General features: G+C 34.7%; 1 protein-coding gene and 1 pseudogene across 1 annotated transcript in view; both read left to right on the top strand.

Moving 5' to 3' along the window:
- Positions 1-6,018: 6,018 nt before the first annotated feature.
- Positions 6,019-22,684, top strand: part of fz4 (frizzled 4) — a 30,620-nt gene continuing 13,954 nt past the window's right edge. Inside the window, exon 1 of the mRNA XM_090111376.1 lies at positions 6,019-7,026. Within this exon, the coding sequence (XP_089967502.1) occupies positions 6,122-7,026 (905 nt within the window). The 5' untranslated portion in view covers positions 6,019-6,121. The remainder of the gene's footprint in view (positions 7,027-22,684) is intronic.
- LOC149901319 (zinc finger MYM-type protein 1-like) lies at positions 12,690-15,136 on the top strand (annotated as a pseudogene).

Here is a 22,684-nt window from a genome sequence, read left to right as displayed (position 1 = left end):
TGCAAAGGAGAATGGGCAAATTGGGCCTGAAACTTGGGCTAAGACCAATACACACGAAATATTGTTTTTGTGATAGATCATTACACATACCTCACGAAAAAAATAAAATAAAAAAATAAATCAACCGGGTTCTTGTACAGTCAAGGCAAAAAGTTTTATTTATTAGGCTATTATTTTGCGCACAAAACGGTGTTTTTAATTCGAGTGAAATAAATATAAATCTAAATGTCACTGGAGTGACTGAGTTTAACCACAAAAAACGTCTAACTACGTTGAATTATAATAAACACGGTATTTAGGTACCTGTTACAAAACATAATATTAGTGTATTTCGGTTATTAGAAGGCTTAAGATTAGTACGTATTTGTAAGTGAAAGTGAATTGGAGTAACATAAAGATATTGTCATTGTCTTTTAAGAGTTATTTATTGCAAAAAATATTATACAAAAAGAAATAAAACTTGATGTGACTGTACAAAAACCCGGTTGATTATTTTTTTATATATATTTTTCCCGTTATGTATGTGTTATGATCTATTATAAAAACAATATCTCATGTGTATTGGTCCAACTCAAGGGTTCAGGCCCAACTTCCATAGTAAAATGCCCATTCTCCTTTGTTTTAAATGTACACCATCTTCGTGTAAATACTTTTATTTTTTCTGAATGCGTTGTCATTTGTATCTTAAAGCTTTATTACACACAAATCTATATTTCGGTCCAATTTTTGTAATACTAATGTTCACCATTATATTTACCTATTTATGTTTCGTATAAAATATACAGTAATGCATATTATTATAGTAGTTAAACTATGTATAATAAAATTATTTGAAAATTAACGAAATTGTACTTTTTATTTTATTTGTTTTCAATTTTTCATGAATATTTTCTTATTTTAGAAAAAAAACCTTCGCCCGTATTCCAAAACGGTAATTTATTTTTTCATTCATTAATATACATATTATGTAATTCTTACGATTTACGATTACGACTACAGTTTATTATTTTTGATCAAAGAAAAAATAAAAATTACTTACATAAGTAATTACTTTTACTGCAAATTAAGAATGAGTGATATAACATGGATATATAACAAATATAAGTCTGACTATAACTTTTTCAAGCGTTATTTACTTAGATATTTTGAAGAAAGCCACAGAGCAAGTAATATAGTAATGAAAGCCATAAGGGATAAGTTGAGTCGATACATATCAAACTCCGGTAAGTCCACTCCCCGCCAAAATTGAGATATTAATGGCGCCAATTTTGAATTGTAAAACTAAACCATTCTCTACTTTTCAAATTTAGGTAAGTCAATCGAATCTCTATTAAAATAAGGTTCAAAGTAATTTGTTTTTTTCAAATTCCGGTATGTCCGTTGACAGTGGTTTATCAAAATCAGGCAAGTCCATTTCGACCAATCAGAGCACAGTATGGCACTAAGATGGCTGCCATTTCTCTTAATATTGTGGAAGCTAACACTTGTGACCAACGCTTTTAAATCGTTTTAATTGAGAAATAATGGAAGAAAACAGTTTAGTTATAGAGGTGGTGGTTCCAGAGAAAGCAAGGAAAAAAACGATACCAAAAGCTAGAACACACAAGGCTCAGAAAACAGCTAAAAGGTAAGTGAAACTAGACGCGCAGTCTTTATTCTTAGCCATAAAGTCCAGGGCCGTACTGAGATTTTTTCAACCGTTTTGATTTATTGATACCTACTTTAGTACCTACATACTCTAATGTTTATTTTTTTTTTCTATAACATATTTGCAGCCAGGACAGGATAAAGCGTGAATCTGTAAGTTTTAAATGAGTGTTGAATGTAACATAACTAACAAAATATAAAAACACATTTAGCATGAAACTTAAAAAAAATGTGCTGCACGGCTTGTTTTAAGGATTTATTATTTAAAATATAGACCACTAGGAAAAGTACTAAATGTGACCCTTTAAATCTCGTTTACCTATAATTTGAATGAAATATGTTTCAAACAGAAAAAATGGCACTGTGTTTTTTAGATATAAACCAAGAAAATAGTGATTTTCATGTACATTTGGCTAATATGGTTTGAAGGATCACAGTAGTTTTCCTCAGTGTAAACTAACTACTAGTTTCTGAGATCTAGATGACTTTTAGTGTTTAAGTGAAAGGGAGTCAATGACTTGAGAGTAAAGGACCGCTTAGTTTATAGTTTCTCCACAGCTCGCCCTTTGCTTTTACTAATATCATGTACCTTAACGCATATGCAAATAAATATTTCCTAACACTCCTTTGCCACTGTTCTTTTGTTATCATTATTAATTGTTTGAGCTTTTAGCTGTCAATTGGTTTGGTTTAATTTTTTTGTATTTCAGCGCTTAATATAACAAGATTTTGTGCTCCTTAGGTACTCGTCGCCTGGATTTCCAAAACGGCCAGCATGTGGCCATGATTCTGATGCCTATAAGTGTTCTACACTGACGATGAATGATATGTTCATGTTTCACAAGAAATTTTATTTGAAGCCAGAAAAAGTATACCAAGATAATTACATTGTTAAACATTTGCAAGTTATTCCAGTGCAACGACGACGTCCACGAAATGACTCTAAATGTAACCAAAGAAATTTTACTGTAAAGTACAAAGTCTATAGCAGAAAAGCGAAAAAAGATTTACCTGTCTGTAAGCAGGCTTTTCTTAGTATACTCTGCATTAAAGCAGGACGCGTGGAGGGTGTTTCGAAAAGATTTGGAGAAACAAGAACTATGCCTCAAGAAAATAGAGGAGGGGACCGAAAGGCTTTCTTATTTGCATCGCGCCAAGAAGCAGTTCAAAATTTTGTAAAAAAATTTAAGCCTCTTGAGTCTCACTATAGTAGAGGCAAAATAAAGCAGCGTCTGTATTTGGCCCCAGAACTTAATATCAATAAAATGTGGCAAATGTATCAGGACGAAGCTTTGCCCGGCTATGAAGTCTCACACTCATTCTTCAGAAAAGTTTTCACGACCAGCTTTAACATTGGCTTTGGCTCTCCCCGGAAAGACGTTTGTTCTGATTGTCTTCAATTAATTGAGCGCATTAAATTGTCTAATAGTGAACGAGAAAAACAAGAGTTACGAACACAATATCGCATTCATAAACTCAGAGCTAAATGTTATTTTCAATATTTACGCGACGACAACCCCGAAGTTCAAACACTTAGTTTCGACTGTCAAAAGAATTTACCCTTACCCAAGATCCCCGATCAATCCGTTTACTATTCACGTCAGTTATATTTGTATAATTTGACAGTCGTCATTGGCAATTCAACATCCTCTTTAACCCCCGAAAATGTCCATGCATACGTATGGACCGAAGAACAAGCTGCGAAAGGCGCTAACGAAATATGCACTTGTGTATATAATTCATTAAACACATTAAACTTGGAAGGCAAAACAAAAGTAAGATTGGTGGCTGACGGATGCGGAGGCCAGAATAAAAATGCCATGCTGATAACCATGGCTATGAAATGGTTGTATGAAGTCAGGCTTCGTTATCCGGATGTGAATGAAATACAAATAATATTTCCTGTCACCGGTCATTCTTTTATCCCCCCGGATAGAGTTTTTGCACTAACTGAGCGAGTTATAAAAAAGAGAGAATGCATTGTTCAGCCCAAGGAGTACATTGATATTATAGCATATCATGGCTCAATATATAAATTGGGAGCCGATATTCCTGTCTTAGACTGGAAATCTCAACGCATTGAGAATTTAAAATCTTCTATGCATTTTCAAATAAGTAAGTGCAAGAGAATTATTGTGACTCGTTCAGACGCTGCAAGAATTACAGTAAGGGGGGAAATTTCTTACCGGAACGATTTGGGCCAAAATATGTCAGTTTTCAAGAGAGGAAGAAAAATTTCCGATATAATACCTAGTGTTATTGCAGCTGGTCATTCTGTAAAACCAGAGAAATTGCAGGATGTCAAAAATCTTTTAATGAAGCATTTTGGAGAACAGTGGGAAAATATTAGTGACCTCGCCTATTATAAAAATATTTTTTATCCTGCCCAAAATGCCGAAGAAGACGATGACGAAGTTAATAATATACCAGAGTATATGATGGAGGAGGTTTTGGATTTTGTATAATACTAGCTGTGCCCCGCGGTTTCACCCACGTTACTCCGCTCCTGTTGGTCTTAGATGATATAATATTATAGCCTTAAGAATTTTTAAATCGGACCAGTAGTCTCTGAGATTAGCGCGTTCAAACAAACAAACAAACACTTCAGCTTTATAATATTCGTATAGAATATTACAATATCTATAACATTGGTGTTCCACAGGGATCTATTTTAGGACCCTTCTTGTTCTTGGTATATATCAATGATCTACCCTATTATTTACAGGATAGGTGTGAAATAGTTCCGTACATACTGCTTTCCGAATCGGTGGTAAATGTTATAATAAGTAATGACGTTTCAAAAGTGCCTCTAGAAGAAGTCTAATTGAATAAATAAATGTTTGAGTTTGAGTATCCAAAACCTCCTCCATCATATTATTATACTCTGGTAAATGATGAGAATGATTAGAATAAATAATGTCAGAATTTCTAAAAAATAAACTTGGAATAACGTCGATGTAACTATTCTTCCACTATACTATAGGCGTGAAATAGTTCTATTTGCAGATGATACCTCATTAATATTTAATATGGATAGGTATGACCCAAATGTTGACGAAGTGAACAGTGCTCTTTTACACATATCCGACTGGTTCACTGCCAATAATTTATTATTAAATGCCAAAAAAAAAAACAACTTGTGTTGAATTTTTACTACCTAACGTCAAAAAGTTGAACAGAAATATTACCTTGAACGGGGAGGTATTAGGTATTATTGAGGGAGTTTCTTGCCGGTTCTTCTCCGTAGATACTGCTTTCCGAATCGGTGGTAAATGTTAAAATATGTAATGATGTTTCAAAAGTGCTTCTAGAAGAAGTCTAATTGAATAATTCTTACAAAATTTTCCATTTCAATACTTAATGAGATTATTAATTTTCTTAACTTATTCTACTTCTCGTATTACTCTCATTGCCATTATCTAAAATTTAGACTGAAAATTGCTTCTAAAACTTGTAAAACACACCACAATGTACCAAAAGATAGGTTATGTCAGACTTATACTAGGGTGGTAGCCGTGATAACGTCGAAATAGCATTAGTACTTATTACGACTTTATACTAGGTTTCATTTATTAGGTATTTATTACGTGTTTATTTATATGATTTTTCCTTATTACTAGTTTATTCTTGTCATAAAATGTTATATATGTAACTCGTTTATTTGTACTGATGTAAAATATTTAATTCGCTTTTTTTAACATTTTTGTATTTAATAAATTTTGCATATTTTAATTTACATGTTTTATTTAAATGTTCCCATAACCACCTGAGTACGTCCCAAACTGAGTTCTATCAAAACCCTGCAAGTCCATTAGAGATTTTTCAAAATCCCGTAAGTCCAAGACGATGTTTTTCAAATCCCGGTATGTTTTGCTGGTACATATCAAACTCCTGTATGTCCAGACTTAAATCTAATTTTGTGGTATAATCAGCAAGTAATACATTTCTTTTTCTTCGTAAAACTAATTCAAATGTATTATAGTATATCCGTCATAAATTATAAAGGTCCTAACGTATTGCTTTTTAAAGTTATTAGAAATTCCTCGATTCCCACATTTCTGTTAGGATGGACTTACCGGAGTTTGATATGTATCGACTCAGTTAAACTTAAGTTAAGCTCTCAAGTATCTAACCATAATGCTTTTTAAAATTATTAATAAGTGTTTGAAGTGTCAGTTTCTAAAAGTGTAGGTACTTAAAATCGAGGCTCCTAAGTTCCTCCAATACTTTCGTGCATACCTGCCACTTGCCCGCCGAACGGCCGAAGCCCAGACCTTTTTGTTTGTAGTTTGTAGCGGCGCCCCCGCGCCCCGCGGTGCGAGTGACCGCTTGACGCTTCACCGTTCACGTTTCACTGTTCACAACGTCAAACGACGCGTTCCGTAATGGTTGTGTGTAGTGTTATTGCAAACGTGCGCGAAAACTTTACGATGCAGTGAAAACTTTTTGTGAATTGTGACTGTGCTTTTGCAAAATGATGTGTGTTTACTTTATTATTTTATTGGCTCTTGCCATGAACATTGCGTCCGAAGCCACGGTACGGATATGTGAACCTATCAAAGTAGCGATGTGCAAGAATATTGGATATAATCAAACCGGGATGCCCAATCTGGCGAGGCATACCTTGCAAGCTGACGCCGACGTCACCCTTCAGACATTTAGCCCCTTGGTGCAGTATGGGTGTTCGTCTCAGTTACATTTATTTTTATGTGCGGTTTACGTCCCAATGTGTACGGATAAGGTCGCTCTACCGATTGGACCATGTAGAGGGTTGTGCGAGAGTGTTTACGAAAGGTGTTATCCCGTGCTCAGAGGATTCGGGTTTCCGTGGCCAGCTGAGCTCGATTGTTCTCTCTTTCCAGTAGAAAACAATCACGAACACATGTGCATGGAAGGCCCCGGAGAGAGAACTGTATCTGGAACAATACCGCTGGATACCTCGAATGCTAACAGTAGAAGTGCTTGTAGAAGGCTAATTAAGCCAAACAGTTGGATTTGGTTGAGGGGATCGAACCGTTGTGCGCAATATTGCGACGCAGAAGTTTTATGGGAGGCAGGGGAGAGCAAAGCTGCGGAAGTTTGGCTGGCTACATGGGCAGCGTTAAGTTTTGTTTGTACTTTGGCTGCTGTAGTAGCTCAGTTGGCTTGTGGTGATCGGGGAGGTGCTGGAGAACGAGCCTTGGTCTTGGTGGCGCTGTGCAGATGCGCGGCCGCAGCTGGTTGGGGCGTCAGAGCGGCGGCGGGGCGCACGGCCGCGGGCTGTGCTAAAGAGTCCACATCGCCAACAAGAATGCTTCTGGCTCACGATGGTCTGGAAAATCCTAACTGCGCTGTCGTGTTTCTACTTCTTTACTACTTTGGAATGGCAGCGTCTGTGTGGTAAGTTTCTTAAGTAGCACATACCTACCTATATTTTTATATACTTAAACATTATACCTACCTAATAGGTACTAAATAATATGAATACATATTTTTACTTAGGTATCACAACTATAGGTACCTAGTTACAACTTAGTTATACAAAAATGCTTTTAGTGCCTAAAATCTAAACATTTAAGTTTTAACAAAATACCTATGCTAACCTGCATTTAGAAAGTGACAATAACAGTTTTAATACCCACGCAAAAAATTTGCAAACTCTAACAATTATCGTTTAGTACAATGGCTTGTAAATCTTACTACAATTGTATAACACCTTACTACAATAAATCGCCGTGGTTCCGTACCTGCTATATTTTATGACTTATCCCAAACATTGTCACTGATGTATTAGGTTTTGTCACTTCGTTCAAAGGAACGTGTTCTTTTATTGTAGATACCAAGGTGATTTCTTTGAAAAATATAATCTGATTCCTATATAGGTACCGTCTTCCTATTGTTACGTACTTATTTACCTGCAGCTTTACAAAATGTCACGTGAAATAGGTAGGTGACAATATGTACTTGGATGTCAAGCATTGATTTATTACAACCAGTTTAATGAAACACATTGCAAATGCAACGTTGTTCCATCCATCAGCTATCGTAGTCGTTATTCTTTTTTAGGGTTCCGTAGCCAAAATGGCAAAAACGGAACCCTTATAGTTTCGTCATGTCCGTCTGTCCGTCTGTCCGTCTGTCCGTCTGTCACAGCCGATTTACTCGGAAACTATAAGTACTACAGTGATGAAATTTGATGGGAATATGTGTTGTATGAACCGCTACAAAAATATGACATTAAATAGTAAAAAAAAGAATTGGGGGTGGGGCCCCCCATACATGTAACTGAGGGATGAAATTTTTTTTTTCGATGTACATACCCGTGTGGGGTATCAATGGAAAGGTCTTTTAAAATGATATAAAGTTTTCTAAAAAACATTTTTCTTAAAGTGAACGGTTTTTGAGATATCAGCTCTCAAAGTCGTAAAAAGTATGTCCCCCCCCCTCTATTTTTATAACTACGGGGTATAAAATTCTAAAAAAAATAGAGGTGATGCATGCTAATTAACTCTTTCAACGATTTTTGGTTTGATCAAAGTATCTCTTATAGTTTTTGAGATAGGTTGATTTAACTGTAATTTATTATATTTGCTGCTACAGAACCCTTTGTGCGCGAGCCCGACTCGCACTTGGCCGGTTTTTTATTTTTCGGTCCCGAAGGAGGATAAAAAAAGAACTTCGCGAAGCACAGATGCACAGATTACTAAATAGATACTTACTACACAGAAAGCTTATTACTGCGATAGCCCATACACCTAATGTACCAACGAACTTAGTTGTTTAGTGGAATCATGTTCTAAGCTTCAATTACCTAATTGTAGAAAAATTAAACTTACAATCACCATATTGTTAGTAAATTGTCGCATTGAGAAGTATTAAAACAAACTTGATTATTAATTAATAATATACTAAAGTTGAATGTACTAAAGGTAGAACTACTAAAGGTGCAGCTACAGCATTCAAATGTTTGTTACACAAAATGTATAAGACGTATACCTAGTTATAGTGGTTACGAAAGGTTTAACTACGTACAATCAATCATAATCCTGATGTGTTTGGTACATTAGTCTAAACTGAACACGAAATGTAGGTTGCGTGTTATATATAAATGCACGTCATAAGCCTTCCTCGATAAATGGGCTATCCAACACTGAAAGAATTTTTCAAATCGGACCAGTAGTTCTTGAGATGAGCGCGTTCAAACAAACATACAAACAAACAAACTCTTCAGCTTTATAATATTAGTATAGATTTTAATAATAATTCAAGTCGATGTTTACTTCTTAGTACAAATTACAAGAGCTTATTAAATTTATTTTTTGTTATCGATTACTCTTTCGCAATAAATGAGCTATACAATATGTGCCACTGTACACAGAGACAAAAAGAAATATGCTCGTCCAAGGTTATGAACGAGAGACATTTTCACACTTATGCCCCCGAAACAAACTATAGTTATGGTGCCCGCAAAGGACTTCGTAAAATCTTTGTCTTTGACTGAGGTGGGTCAAGAAAAACCAGCCACGTTGCATTTCTACATAAAAATTACTTAAGCTACAAGGAACCGAAGGATCGATGATACCCTTCGAAAACCACTTTCGACCGACAATTTTTTGCGCGTACCTCATTCTTAAGGAGTTTCGCAATAATGATTAAATCTTCTTTCTTGCACTTCGCACTTTGTGATTCAAATGAGATTCAGCAGTGCCTTATCTGTGATAATCATGTGATAATATTCGAAAGTCGAAACTCAGCTCCGTTTTTAGTCAGCTTACCGAGAACTGACTGTTACTGGGTGGTTAAAAATATAAGACAAAAATGTGTGGTGAAAAATGATAAGCTCAAAGCAAAGGAAAGCTTTATAAAATTTTAAAAGCTTTAAAAAATTTAAATCATTTCTTTGAATAACGGTTTATAAGAAACGTTTTATAATTGAATGACATGAATCGATGCGACGACAGAAAACGTCACCAAAATATCGTTAAATTAACCCACCGGACGTTATTAATTTCTTAGTAAGGCAGATTTTTCTAACATAAGCGAGTCGTTATGATAATTTCACGTAGATTTATGTGAGGCCGGCATTCTTTGATACTATATCTGATGGGCCCTCGACAGATATTAATGTTTCATGTTGATAGTTGTTATGCACCTTGTTTATCCTCTGTTTAAATTTTGTTGAGAAATATGTTTTTGTTTCATTTTAGTGGTGCGTACACATGAATAGTTCAATGATGTTTCAGAAGGGAATTGAAACTTTTGAAAAAATTTAATGACTGTCAGTTAGAGAACAAATTAAGAGGTAGCAATTTTTTATGTTCTCCCTTGTTTCTTGCACTTTAATGAGTGCACAGGACATTAATTGTACTTACACGGCGTAGTTCAACACACTTATTACTATACCATCGACCGTTCGTCAATTACGCGTAGTTATCGCATTTTATTGACACTTGAAAGGTGCCGGTTTAATTGTTAACAACGTACGCGGGCCCTTGTTTGAAACTAGCGTCTATTAACATAATAACAGATGAGTACGGAACTAGTTAGCTGCGAGCATGTTGTGGTTTCTGTAATGAGTAACGTGGAATTGGTTTTCTGAGTGCGGTTGGAGATACGTGCTTCCTAGACGTTGGATATCTCCGCTTGATATATGAATTTCTTTCTATACCTACGTATCTACTTGTACATACTTTTTATTATATATCCATAAACTTTTATAGAATGCATGGAATTGATGAAGATGATGAAGGAAATACTTGTTTAAGTAGGTACCTATTTAGTATTTAATATTTATTAATGTTTCCAACCATTCAAAATATGTACTTACATATTATGCAAAATAAGAGAAACTATATTATGTTATTTTATACCTACTTACTACTTAGTACTACATATTAAAATGGTTACAGCAAGTTTGCATTACAGTTTACAAAATAAATAAGGAAAAGCTCATTAAGCTCATTTTCCTATTACCTACATAACAGCAATAGTGTAGTAAAATTATAATAGAATAGAAAGCATAATGTGCTTTCAACTTAACATGCCTATCATTGCCAGCGATTTGAGAATTTATGTCTTACGATTGGAACCATTACACCATTGTAAATAACAGTAATTTTATAGTTATTTACGAAACCGTGCCGATGAAAAATTCAACTACTAAATTATAATAATATGTTGGGTTTTAAATCGTTTAGATATGTGACTTTCTCATGTTCTTTACAAATTGTTCTTCAAAAATTTTAATGTTCTTTACAAAGATCATTAAATTTTTTTGAAAAAGTCAAGCAGACCTTATAATATTCTCTTTACACGTAACTATAGATATTGGATCTATGTTTATGCAGAAACGTTTAACAACAAGGACCTCTGAGCATAAATTGAAGATCGTTTCTGGCTAGTCTTATACGGGTCAGCACCAAGCATATAATCAAGGCCCGGTTCATAATTTCTTGTTTATTTTAAATTTCCTTGCGGCTGCCGATATAATCTCGACATGAACGCCCCGCCTCGAGTGCAGTGCTCGTTAGTAGGGTTGTGCTCTGTATCTAAAATCGATATCGTTATCGATAAAATTGGATAGCGCTGTTGAAACAGACGGTTGTGTTATCAAATTACCGTATGATTATTTTTAGATAAATTTCGGTGAATAGCGACTGTGATTATGTTTATGGAATGATCACGTCTTGTTTCTTGTTTTACGTAAAGACTGTTTGAATCATAGAAATGTAAATAACAAGGGACGTCGTAATCAGATTTCTATGGTTTGAAAATATTTCGAATGTTTACAATATGATTTAGAAATAGGTACCTACTTCACACATAATTTTGTTTAAGTATCATTTGAGACTTCAGTTTACTTGTGCTAATAAGGGCCGATTTTTCAATGCTTGAGTTAAAACTTAACCGTCCAATAAAGTATCACACGATAATATTATATGTCACGTAAACTGTCAAATACGGACAATTAGAAAACGTTTTTAAAATGGTAGTTTTATACATTATTCGACGAATAAGTTTTAACCAAGGATTGAAAAATCAGCTCTAAAACATAAACATTCAGCTGAAATGAGAGAAATATCATAATCATTACCTTATTATATTTATTTTAAATAATCTGTTAAGTATTAAGTTTTAAATTCTACTTACTGTCGAGTCTTTCTAAAATATCGACATGCAATCATTCTCGAAGCACGTCCACAGCACTAAATCTTGAGATTCGATTCTCTGCGCCCGCGCTGTAATTGGGATGCTAATCAGATGTTGAGCTCTTCTCGTCTCTTTCCCACATCCACCAACGTATATGTCTATCCCTTTCCCGCCAGGATCGCGTCGAAGGCGGTTGAGTCTTCAATCATCCTGCAATAAGCTCTGACGGCACAGCGCTTCGTAATCACTGTACTTTTCACTGCGGAATAATTTTAGTTTTTAACAACCGACTCGACTATATCATACACCTAAAGCTTAAAAACTTTAAAAAGTTTCCCTCCATTTTACATACGGCGAGGTTGTTGTCGCTGGCTTACATTGTTAATGCGGTTTTTATGACGGCGAGTTGATGCGGGAGAATAGATAATAAATTTAATAAATAATGACTTGGAGTAAATTTAGTTTTTGTCATGATTTATATAAATTTATAATTAACTCTAATGACTTCTTTATATGGTATTCCATCGTAGCAACCTACGTAGAAAATGTCTTTTTAACTTTCTATATCTTAGCAGTGGCGTAGCTAAGGGGGGGCGGCGGGGGCGGCCCGCCCCGGGTGTCACCCGTTTAGGGGTGACACCCGAGCCCGACTATGACCATCAGTTATAGTTCTTTCTATTTATAAAAAATCGTAAATCTGCGGCAGAGAGCATAACCGCCACTAATAAAATTATCTAGGTAACTATAATATCGTACCACGAACATAATAATTGATATTAAAAAAAAACAATGTGCACAGTGTCAATCGATCAGGGATTCCCCCAAAATTTAATACCCCGTTCGCGCATAACCAACGCTAGTCAGGGGATTCCCTCGATATAGCGCTCGTCACTTGTATTGTGGATTGGGCTTCTTTTGTTTCCGACCGCATTCATTTCAATATTCGCTTACGTGAACGTGTGAAAGTCTAGTGCAAAGTGTTTGTTAATTATTAGATATTATAAACAACATTTTTTGTATAAAAGTCGATTCTTGAAGAAAATAAACAAGGTAAGTGAATTATTTTTGTTATTACAGGTAATACTTACATTTTTTATCCATTTAGTTTCTAATAGCAGTATCTTAGATTATTTTGAAAAACCCTTCAATTTTATTCTCTTTTAATTACTGTGTATTTTAAACTATATTATTGAGACGTCCTAAATGATAAATAGGTACCTAAAGAAGGTATTTCAGACGGATTGCAATAATATTTTTTTGTTTAGCCTGGGCAAGTATTACTTATCTACTAAAGGTATTTATTTATTAAAATAGGTTTTAAAGACTTTGCTGGTGTAAAAAGATTTTACTTATATTTCTACACGTTTTACGATATTACTTTAGGTAATAATGTTTAATTGTAAATAATATTCTTATTTATTATTAACTTACTTAATATTTTCCTATCTAATAGCAATGGGATTTGTTTACAAAAACGGAATACATTAAGTTTAGATTTTTGATTGAAAGTTATCATAATCATATCATACAACTTCGCGTACGTTGATTTTGCTCCGAGATGAGCAGCTCGAGCACTCGTGGCACGGATATCACAATTAACGGTGGAGTTTTTAACTAATATTTTTCTAATAATACTTAAAAACATATTTACACCCAGACGCAGGATTGTTAGGTAATATAAATTAACAATCCTGCGTCTGGGAAAAATATATTTCACAAAGCTAGTTACGTAACGTGTAGGTGTTTATTTACTGTTATAATTAGTTTATAAAATCAACGTTTCACTTACTAACTAAAAATATTTTTTAGAATACCCAGAACGAAATATGCCTCGGGGAATTCATACTTCGAAAAGACAAAGCGGGTTTCAACAGAGAAAAGCCAAAAAGGCTAAAATGGATGAAATTCAGAGCATGTCCGGTTCTCTTTTCAAATATGTCACAAAAGCAGATAGCGGCCAAAGTTCAAGTAAAGTACCCGAGTCTCCTGCTGACGAAAGTAATGATTCACATCTTGGAGACTCACATTCAGATAGCAACATCGACAATACAGAATCAATGAAGACGACCCAGGACCTTGACGGAATCAAAATAAATAATGAAAATGACGCCGTTAATGCTACTTTCGGAGATAGCATTAGCTTTGAAGAATTAGTTCAACACTTGAGAGATGTTTCACATTGGAGTTTACCGGTACCTGATAATGTTCGCATTGACATAATAAAAAAGGGCAGTGAACATTTCCAGAACAAAGAAGGACCGTTTCCTACTGTATCTCGTCATGGTTCAAAGATTAAAGGTGATTCTCGTCATCTTTCACAGGAATGGTTTTATAAACCGATGCCTAGTGGTGAAAAAATTCTACGATCATGGATGGTATTTTCTCCTATATCAAATAACCTGTACTGTTTTTGCTGTCGTTTATTTGCTGTCAGTAACATACAAACAACATTTACAACTGGATTTCAGAAGTGGTGGAAACTAAATCCTAAAGTATTGGACCATGAAACTTCATGTGAACATTTAGAAAATTTCGAAAAGTGGAAAGCTTTGGAAATGAGATTAAAATCTCACACCACAATAGATGATGCAGCCTTGCAATTAATGAATACGGAAAAACAGAAGTGGAAAAATCTTTTATCTCGATTATTAGATATAACATTGTTTTTGGCTAAACAAAACCTAGCATTTCGTGGACATGATGAAACCAAAGGGTCGTCTAATAAAGGTAATTTCTTAGAACTAGTTAAACTGCTGTCAAAGTATGATGCAGTACTCAAAGAACATATACTATATTTGGAGCAGGAAAAATCACCTAAAGTAACATATTTATCGCCAGAAATACAAAATGAGTTCATAAATGTTTTAGCTAATCATGTAAAATGTCAGCTTGTAAACGAAATTAAATCGGCAAAATATTTCGGTATCATGTTTGATAGCACACCTGACGTTTCACATGTTGATCAAATGTCTGAAGTGATTCGTTATGTAAAAATTAATAATAGAAAAGTAGAAGTCAAAGAAGTATTCTTAGGATTCTTTCCTTTACATGGAAAAAAAACAGCTGACTTAAGCGCTGAAATACTAAAGAAGCTTGAAAACGATGGCTTAGATATTATGATGTGTCGTTCTCAAGGTTATGATAATGCTGCAGTTATGAGTGGTATACACGGAGGAGTACAAGCTATTATAAAAGAAAAAAACAATAAAGCAATTTTTATTGGTTGTATAGATCATTCAATTAATTTATGCGGCCAACATTCGTTCGCACAAAATGTGACTTGTGTTACATTTTTCGGAGCAGTGGAAACAATATTTAACTTTTTTTCAACTTCCACAAGTCGTTGGGAAGTGCTCCTCAATCACAGCAAAGCATCTGTTAAAAGACTTTCGACAACGCGATGGAGTGCTCATTACGGTGCAGTAAAAGTATTGGCTGAAAATTTTGATGGGATAATATCTGCAATTGAGGAACTATGTGACCAAGACGTAAATTTAGAAACTAGAGGTGCTGCACAAAATCTTATGCCTGCTGTGTGCAATTTCTCATTTCTTTGTTTTCTTTTCTTTTGGAATGATGGGCTAAGGGAAGTGAACAATGCTCAGATCGCATTACAAAGTAAAGGTTTATGTGTTGATGAAATAATCATAAAACTAGAAGCACTTCGTCTATTCATTGGAGAGAAACGGTTGCATCTAGCAGAAGAGGCAATAGATTTTGCTGTACAAAAATCGGAAAAATACAACATTTCGATGGAACGACGAATTCGTCGCAAGAAACGCATGCCCGGTGAGTTAGCGTCGTCCACCGAGGCTGGACTTACACTTAGAGCGGAACTTCAAAAGGACATGTTAGAATGCATTGACAGATTCAATATTGAACTCGAAACAAGAGTAAAGTCCATTAAAGACGTAGCTTCATTGTTTGAGGTTGTGCAGTCAAAGACCTTGCTTTCGGCAAACACTGAACAGTTAAAATTAGCTATATCAAAATTTACTAACCTTTACGATGAAGTATCAGAAACAGAACTCCTTTTAGAAATACCAAGATTGAGAAGACATTTAAAAGCGGCTAATATTACTGTCTCTAATTGGGTGATACTGGACTTTTTGAAATTTATTGTGGAATGGGATTTTACAGAATCTCTTCTGAATCTAACGGTAGCACTAAAGTTATTTATAACAATATGTGCATCAGTAGCTTCATGTGAGAGAAGTTTCAGCAAATTAAAATTAATTAAAAATTATTTGCGGTCTACAATGACCGAAACCAGATTAAACAATCTTGGTATTTTAACGATAGAACATGAAGCAACACAAAATATAAATTTTGAAGACGTGATTTCGGAGTTCGCTAGTGTCAAAGCTAGAAGGAAGAAATTTTAATTTTTAACAAACTAAATTTGTTTTACATAATAAACAAATATTTGTAATAGGTACTCATATTTTAATAAAACGTAAATGATTATAACTTTTTTTTATTTTAACAGTTTCGATTGAGTTTTAGGGTGACACCTATAAAATCCGCCCCGGGTGCCACCTATGCTAGCTACGCCACTGATCTTAGTCATCTGTCATCCACAATTATTATCGTAGATAATCTTCGTTTATTACTATGCTCTTAATAATTCGACCTAGTTATATTGTTTTTTTCATGTCATATACTAGTTAATTAATGATTAAGTGTAAACATCTTTATGGATAGTAAACATACCTAAATATTCGCTTAGTAGGCATACCTTATTCACTTTAAACCATATTTACTCTCAAAGGGGCCGGAGCTGCATATCTCCCACCGAGATCACGTACCCGCCTGCGCCCTGCAGTAAGATCCTATCTAGCCTTCGTTATTGGAACCTTTGTTGGCCCCTCAGTGGGTACTCCGACGATTGTGATGCTGAGATTAAGGAGCGTTCTTGTTAATTAAAAAACCTTTTAAAGGTGCTTTATTAGTACCTTAGATCACGAACATCTCGAAAGTTTTAAATGATAATTACACAATCAAAGAAGTAATGTCCTTTTTGACGAAAGTTATAAATTGTAAGCAGCATTCATTTAGCTATAATGGTTGTTTACATCTCCCCTATTTAATTTCCACGTAACGCTTTTTAATGATATCTTTCGTCAACAATTTGTCTAGAGGTAAATTGTACACCACAAAGCATTAAAGTTATACATTGTTCTGAACAAGCGTCTTGTTAACCGCGATTCACGGATCAGATACACCCTGCATTGCTCGTTGGGCCTGCCCTGATATTATCTTCCATTGTTGAGCCACGTTCTACAGCCATTGCATTCCTTATTAACTAGTATGTATCACTTTTCATACTTGTAATTCAGCTTCGTACAATATTTGCTAAACTCTATATTGCATCTATACAAATATTCGAATTCTAGAAAACTTATCGCACCCGTTTTATCACATCAAAACTAGTATAAAACTTGATTTAAAGTCAACATTTTTTAAATTTTACAACCAACATGATTGATTTCCGAACTGTCAACATTGCTATCGAACTGGTTTCAATTGGGTTGGTATTTTCCTACTTATAATTATTACTTATACATATTTATTTAATATTTATTAAGCTTGATATATCAGAATAATCGTGTCGGTGGGTGGGCTGTCTTGAAATACCTTGTTTGTTGGTTTTGTATGATGGAAAGGCATATAATTAAGGATGGTTACCCCGCCTACCTCGGAACGCGATGCTTGAAAGGAATTTTAAAATCGATGATAATTCCTATGTACAGTCACGACAACGAGTCTATCTCTTATAATGTACCTTCGTATTCGGTTATTTTCGTGATTATGTACTTAATACAAGATACATATAATGGCAGGACACATTATCCACTTATATTTTAAGGGAAAAGAAATTATAATCTGCATCTCCCTTAAAAACCATATCGTATACAATTCAGCTAATTTTAATAAATATTATAATTATGTATAGTAACCAAGGAGCACATAAATGGGTACTGATTACGAAGAATTTCATAATAATATATGTATTTTAGTATGCACAAAAATGTCTGACGATGCGAAAGCTTGTTGTTACTGTTATGTACATTGAACATGCAAACTTGAAACGTATACAGTATATAATAATATATGTACCTATATTTATTTTTCTTTCCTCGCGATGAAAAATAAAAAATTGAGAAATACTTGATATACATTACTCAAAACAAAATAGGGCCCACCCTGATTTTTTGCTGTGTTGTAAAAACTTTTTTCTTATTTTATGAATGAGTATAAACGAACAAGGTGTAGGACAATTGTTTTAACGTAAACTTAAGCGAAATTAGCGATTTTTTGAAAATTATGCAAAATTAACAGTATTAGAGAAAAATTACACAAATAAGACACATGACAAAAGTTTCAATAAAACCTTTATTAACAAAAAAAATCTGGTTTATTTTGTAATTAGTAGCGTGTGGGACCCCTCTGCTCCGTATGCACTCTCTGAGCCTATCTGGGACACTTTCAATCAAATGGGTTACATTTTCTTCAGGTATTTGCTCCCAACAGACTTTAAGAGCATTTATGAGATCTTGTTGGCTGTTTACGTTGCTGAAATTTGCTTTGACGCTCCTTTTTAATTGATCCCACACATGCTCTATTAGATTGAGGTCAGGGCTCATGGCTGGCCACGGCAGAACTCTTATATTGGCATCAGAGAGTACTCTTTGAGTGATACGGGCTGTATGTGGGCGGGCATTATCTTGCATTAAGATGAATTCTTCGCCAATTCTTTGTGAAAATGGGATCACGTGAGGCCGGATGACCCGTTCGACATAGGTAGTAGCAGTCACGGTACCTCCATCAAGAACTACGAGCTCCGTTTTGCCATGTAGGCTTATGCCGCCCCACACCATGACGCTTGGACCTCCAAATCGGTCTGGTCCGTGGACACAAGGTTCAGAAAAACGTTCACCTTCCCTTCTCCATACACGCACTCGACGATCGTCACTTAAAAACTTCACTTTAGTTTCGTCCGTAAACAATACTGTCCCCCAGTTATCCATATACCAGTCTGAGTGATCACGAGCAAACCTTAATCGTGCTGCACGATGAACACTTGTCAATTTCAGTCGAACAGCGCGAGTTCTGGACCTTTGGCCACCTTCATGAAGTCGATTCCGAATGGTTTGATCACTCACTCGCGTGCCAGTAGATTGCCGCAGTTGATTTTGTAAGGCACGGGCGGTTACCGTCCGCTGCCGACGCGCTGTTAGTCTGATGTACCGGTCTTCTTGGGCTGTTGTAGCCCGAGTACTTCCTGTTCCACGTCTTCTAGCAACACTACCTGTCTCTTGATAACGATCCCAAGCATTTCGGATAGCTCGACGTGACACACCAAGACGTATTGCCACCGACCTCTGAGAATTTCCTTCTTGAAGCAAAGCAACTGCTCTTGCTGCCGTTTCCATATCCATATGAACGCGAGATCCAGGCATAATAATCACGAATAATACCGAAACCAAATTAAACTTTAAAAAATAACGATGTGCTACGCTACAGTAACATTCAGAATGAGACTTTGAACACAAGTGATTGAGAATTTGGAAATAACGTGATTTTGAAACATTTTACTTTTTCTGGTTACCCACTTGAGAAAAAGATTAAAAAGAATAGTTAAAACAGCAATAAAGTTTCGTTAACATGTCAACAACGTAAGGGAATACTCAAGTACCCCAATAACTAACCCTATAAATTACGTGTAGAACTTTGAGATAAGTGTAGGTGGGCCCTATTTTGTTTTGAGTAGTGTACTTACAGTGACACGACGAAAGTTCAAAACAATAACAATACAAAATATTTAAATTAACAACAATTAAAATTCAGTACCGTAATAATATTTGCAGACTAAAATCCTAAAATAAATTCGCATTTTGTTTCTAACGAGACAGGTTTTCCAGGAAAAATAAATGCATTGTTGGTTCAAATGGTTGAATTATTGTATGAAATCAGAAAACGACACTTAAAACTTGCCTAAATAAATTTTGAGGCGGCTATTGTGCGGTGTCGGCAGAGTCAGGTAGACTTTTTTGCCTCTCCCATTGAAAAAGCATAATTTATTACCATTCGCTGTTTTGAGAGTTCGGAGATAGTTTTTATACTGTTTTTGGGAGAAATTGTCTTTACCCATACTGTATATTGTTTTTCAGTATTTGAAGAGACAAGTTATTTCGCTTGGAATTTAGGTAATAAAAAAATTATTCAATGTGCGAATTGCACATGGACAAAAAGTTAAAATGTAATTAAAATATTAGTTATGTTCTGCAATGATCTTTCTACTAAATATCTGAAATGTAATGGTAAATACTAAATAAATTTTGTGGATTTATGTTTGAAATTTAACTTTTACCTCTTCGCTGTTCTTTTGTTAAATGTGTTTTGACTTTTGATGGATAATGGAGGTGCAAAAAATGAGTAGGTACTTATGCCTAAATGTTATGTCCGGCTTCGAGAAAGTAATATTTCATGTCCAATCAATGTTTTAAGATGTCGAATACCAAAGTTTTGATCGTTCCAAAAATGGCTCCTGTTTAATAGCAAAGTTTCGTGAGCGAGGGATTTGGTCCTAAACAAACAATGATTTCCATTAATGTCGAACGGACGGACGGACGGCCACATATATTTATTGATTTATTGATCGTAAGCAGAAATCCCGACGGCCGTAATTTAAACACGGTACCAAAAGAACGAAATGTTTTAGTGATGCGTCGGACAGAGAAATGTTTAGACAGGTTTATGATGAAATGTTTTATTTTCATTGGGTGCCTTAGTAGTTTTGTTTATGCTGGTACAAATAATTTAAATACAATTTATATGTTGGTAACTAGGTGGTATGCAGTTACAAGCTTTTAAGTTTTAACAGCGCTTTTAATAACTTGCTGATTAAAAATTCCTGATGTCAAGCCAGAGCTTACATTGAGAAATTTTAACAATTTGTTAAACTGCTTTTAACAGAAGAATTCAGTACACAAAACATAAACGTACGTATTTATTAAAATGTCATTCTGTAATACCTATACGAAATGTAATTCTAATACGATAATATAATTTCATATCAACACGACTCCACCGATTTTCTATTCGAAATTAAATCTACGCTTTCCAGCTAAGCAGATGCACATGTCTGCGCTACGGGATCCCTGTATCTATGCTTTTATTGTTATCTCTGACTTTTTCACTCCTGCCCGCATCCAGTATGTGTGAAAGAGACGATAAATGTAGTCGTACAAATTACTTTATTGCTGTAAGATATTTTTATATGTCGTTCGTTACGATCTTAGATATGGTGCTTAACAAGAATCTTGGGCTGGCTGTATCTGTTACAAATTTACATAATGACTCTGTGTTTTATTCTACTTGCATAGTTAGTAAAAACTTGGGTGTAGTAATTGAGTTGGTGTCCCGTTCGTACTTTAAAATGCTATTGCCATACGCACTATTATATAAAATGTCTCATTAAATTTAAATTTGGAACTTAAATTTCCCGAAATACAGATAATGATGCTCTGCCCTCTTATGTTTCTATAATTAATAATTGGTGTATGTTAATTGTTCTACTGCTTTTAGATATGACCATATAAAGCCTATATTTTTAAACAGCTACCAGAGCTCATCATATGAATATAATCACTTAATAAAGCCCCCAGCCTGCACATACACGTTCTATAATATGTATGTAGGATTCAGGGTAAGTCAAGAAACGAGTTTCATATAAGGCGAGAACAATCGCCCGATAGGATAATCATCTCACGACTCCTAACAATAACCCGTTTACGATACAGGACCGAAATAATAGCCAATTGTATGTTAAACAACGCCTAAATGATCATAAATTTTAATGTAACGAGATACTTTACATAGCTAGCGCTGACTGAAGACTGACTCGAAGCATAATGAGATCGCTAGGTTTTTTGTTAGGTATGGCAAATCTATTTAAGATGCGAGTTAAATTAAATCATTATTTAGCCTTTACATAGACAAGATAAATTCGGTTTGGTTTTTGCCTCGATTTATTTTATTTTAATGGCTTAATCACTCCGCTTTGAACACAATTAAGTACGTGAAAATTAAGTTTATCAAGAATTTGTAATTACAGAAACATTATACATAATTACAGCTATAGAAATAAATTTTATCGGGGATTGTAAGAAAAATCAAAAATGTAAGTCCGAAAAGTATTAGCTCTTACAATGTAGGTATGTGACGCATAATATAATATTAAATTCAGCACATACATCGAGGCGTAATTGTAATTTCGCATTTAACAATTCATCAATATAAATCACATTTTATTAGCGTAATGTTCTTCGCGTCGACCGAGCCGAAACTTGTTAGAGCGTTTCTCGAAAATTTAATTATGGTTGTATAAAATACGAGAGCAATAGCAACCAAACAGTGAGGCTGTTAAAGAGGCGGTTACTTTGAACTGTATTTTGCATCGCGGCGGCATCATCAAAGCTATAATCACCCATTAGATTCTGTATCGGAACCGTTCCAATCGTGCGCCTAAAATGCTGCTCGTTAGCACTTTGACAGCTGATTAGAGATATGGAACGTATGAGTTCTATTGTTTTTACAAGCTAGTTTTGTGTTCGGTGTGTGGAACATCGATGTTTAAAACCAACTTATTTCTTTATGCATAATAATTTATATTCCATCTACACATCTACACATGAAGTAATCATACAAACTACAAATCCATTGTCGAACTGAAAATCAATAAAAAATGAACTGCTCTGTCCATTTTATATAAATCAAACTTTATTATGAATAACTTTATGTACATATTTCATTATTCATATTATGTTAATTTACAAGTTTCCAAAAAATCTAAAGATTGCAGACCGTAAACAATAATTATTATAACTTTTTGCGAAGTAGTTAT

This window comes from Colias eurytheme, chromosome 17 (genome assembly GCF_061535395.1).
Source record: "Colias eurytheme isolate Ceu_HAF_F1 chromosome 17, ilColEury1 Martin Lab GWU primary, whole genome shotgun sequence".
NCBI lineage: Eukaryota > Metazoa > Arthropoda > Insecta > Lepidoptera > Pieridae > Colias > Colias eurytheme.
The sequence above is the reverse complement of the archived record's forward strand: the minus strand, read 5'-3'. Positions and strand labels throughout refer to the sequence as shown.